Raw genomic sequence first — 1,759 nt, 5'->3', positions numbered from 1 at the left:
ATATAATATACGTAGACTTCAGTGTTTGTATTTCTGTTAGAGATTTTCACCAAATCTGAGATATGTGTATATCATATAATATACGTAGACCTCAGTGTTTGTATTTCTGTTAGAGATTTCCACCAAATCTGAGATATGTGTATATCATATAATATACGTAGACTTCATTGTTTGTATTTCTGTTAGAGATTTTCACCAAACCTCGGATATATATAAAATATCTGCGTTGGCTTGAACTTATCCATTGCATATATGAGTCTTATACTTTTCTTACTATTGCAAATTGAATGCAAACATTTAATAGTGTGATACGTATATTAAATAAAATAGTTTGGAATAGTAAGTTAATCAAAGTAAACATTATTCTTCCAACTTCAGTTTCCTAATGTTCTTAAAAATCACAAAAAGTAAAACATAAGAAATTTCTAGTTATTTTATGCAATCAAAGAAATTTGGAATTTTACTAACCGACTTCATCTACTGCAACGAGTTTCAACAGTCGGGATCGAATTGCTACAAATGTTTCGGAGTATGGCTGCAACGATTCCTGTAATATATATATATATATTGCATTATGCTCTTTCTATTATTTAACCAACTTTAAAGTAAAAAGCGCCCCATATCAACTTCTTACCTGACCACAGAATATACTAAAAAAGAAAGAAAAAAAACAGCATTTATCTCATAACGAAGTGCTCTCTAATATAAGTTTAAATTTCAAACAAACACCTATCATTTTCTAATCTCAACAGAAACTTTTCTTTGAGAAAAAATATTCACTTTGCGTTTTCTTTGTTCATTTTAATAATTTTTCGGAAATTGGATCATTATAATATCTGCACGATATTATGCGCATAGCTATAATATACTATAATTTTAACAAACAAACAGCGCCACCTATCAGCTTTAAACCTGACCAAATAATTTCCTTTTAGAAAAAATAACCATTATATTTAAATTGTGCTTTCAATGTTTATTTTTAAAATTTCCATGAAAACTAATTATTACATTGTTATAGCATTTAATATTAATTTTAAAAACAAACAGTGCCACCTATCAATATCTTACCTGAGCAAAGGATTTCCTGCCTGTGAAAACTGACAGCACCCCCCCTCCCCCAGTGGCACAGCGGTATGTCTGCGAACTTATAACGCCAGAAACCGGGTTTCGATACCCGTGGTGGGCAGAACGCAGATACCCATTGTGTAGCTCTGTGCTTAATTACAAACAAAGAAACAAAACTGACAGCTACCAGTTAAATAGACAAGGTAGCAGACAATGACCCCAGTATGCATGAAGTGCTATCCCGTAACTTATAGAAGTGTAGTAACAGAGGCATAATTACGGCTGCACCTAGCATGGTTAGATAGCAGTTCCATCGCTCCATATAAACCGTACTGTTGGTCGTCTCAATTAAACATATACTTCGTATAAAGATACATAACATCGGCTTCTTCTGCATAGAAAAATAGCAGATACTGATATCTTGTTACCAAATGCCCTCTAGATGGTTTCAATGATCCCTGTTTATTATGGATAATGTGATAGTAATTTCTGATGTTAATGATTAAGCCAATTATGAAATATGTATCAGGGAACTCGTGAGAAAATGTGGTTTATTTTAAAATGTTCGCGATAAGCTACATTAGAAAATATCTGCACATTGCAATCCTTAAGTTTGGTGGCCTGGTGGTTAGGGTGCTCGACTCGCAATCTGAGGGTTGTGGGCTCGAATCCCAATCACCAAACATGTTATCCC

At 33.3% G+C, this 1,759-nt stretch overlaps 1 protein-coding gene across 1 annotated transcript in view; it reads right to left on the bottom strand.

Moving 5' to 3' along the window:
• LOC111087032 overlaps positions 1 to 1,759 on the bottom strand; it is a gene marked incomplete at its 5' end in the record, with an annotated part of 17,611 nt that overhangs the window by 12,668 nt on the left and 3,184 nt on the right. Inside the window, one exon of the mRNA XM_022392185.1 lies at positions 469 to 547. Within this exon, the coding sequence (XP_022247893.1) occupies positions 469 to 547 (79 nt within the window). The remainder of the gene's footprint in view (positions 1 to 468; positions 548 to 1,759) is intronic.

Source organism: Limulus polyphemus, unplaced genomic scaffold (genome assembly GCF_000517525.1).
Source record: "Limulus polyphemus unplaced genomic scaffold, Limulus_polyphemus-2.1.2 Scaffold1658, whole genome shotgun sequence".
In the NCBI taxonomy this organism is placed as follows: domain Eukaryota; kingdom Metazoa; phylum Arthropoda; class Merostomata; order Xiphosura; family Limulidae; genus Limulus; species Limulus polyphemus.
Note: the sequence above shows the minus strand (reverse complement) of the source record. Positions and strands in the feature narration are given on the sequence as shown.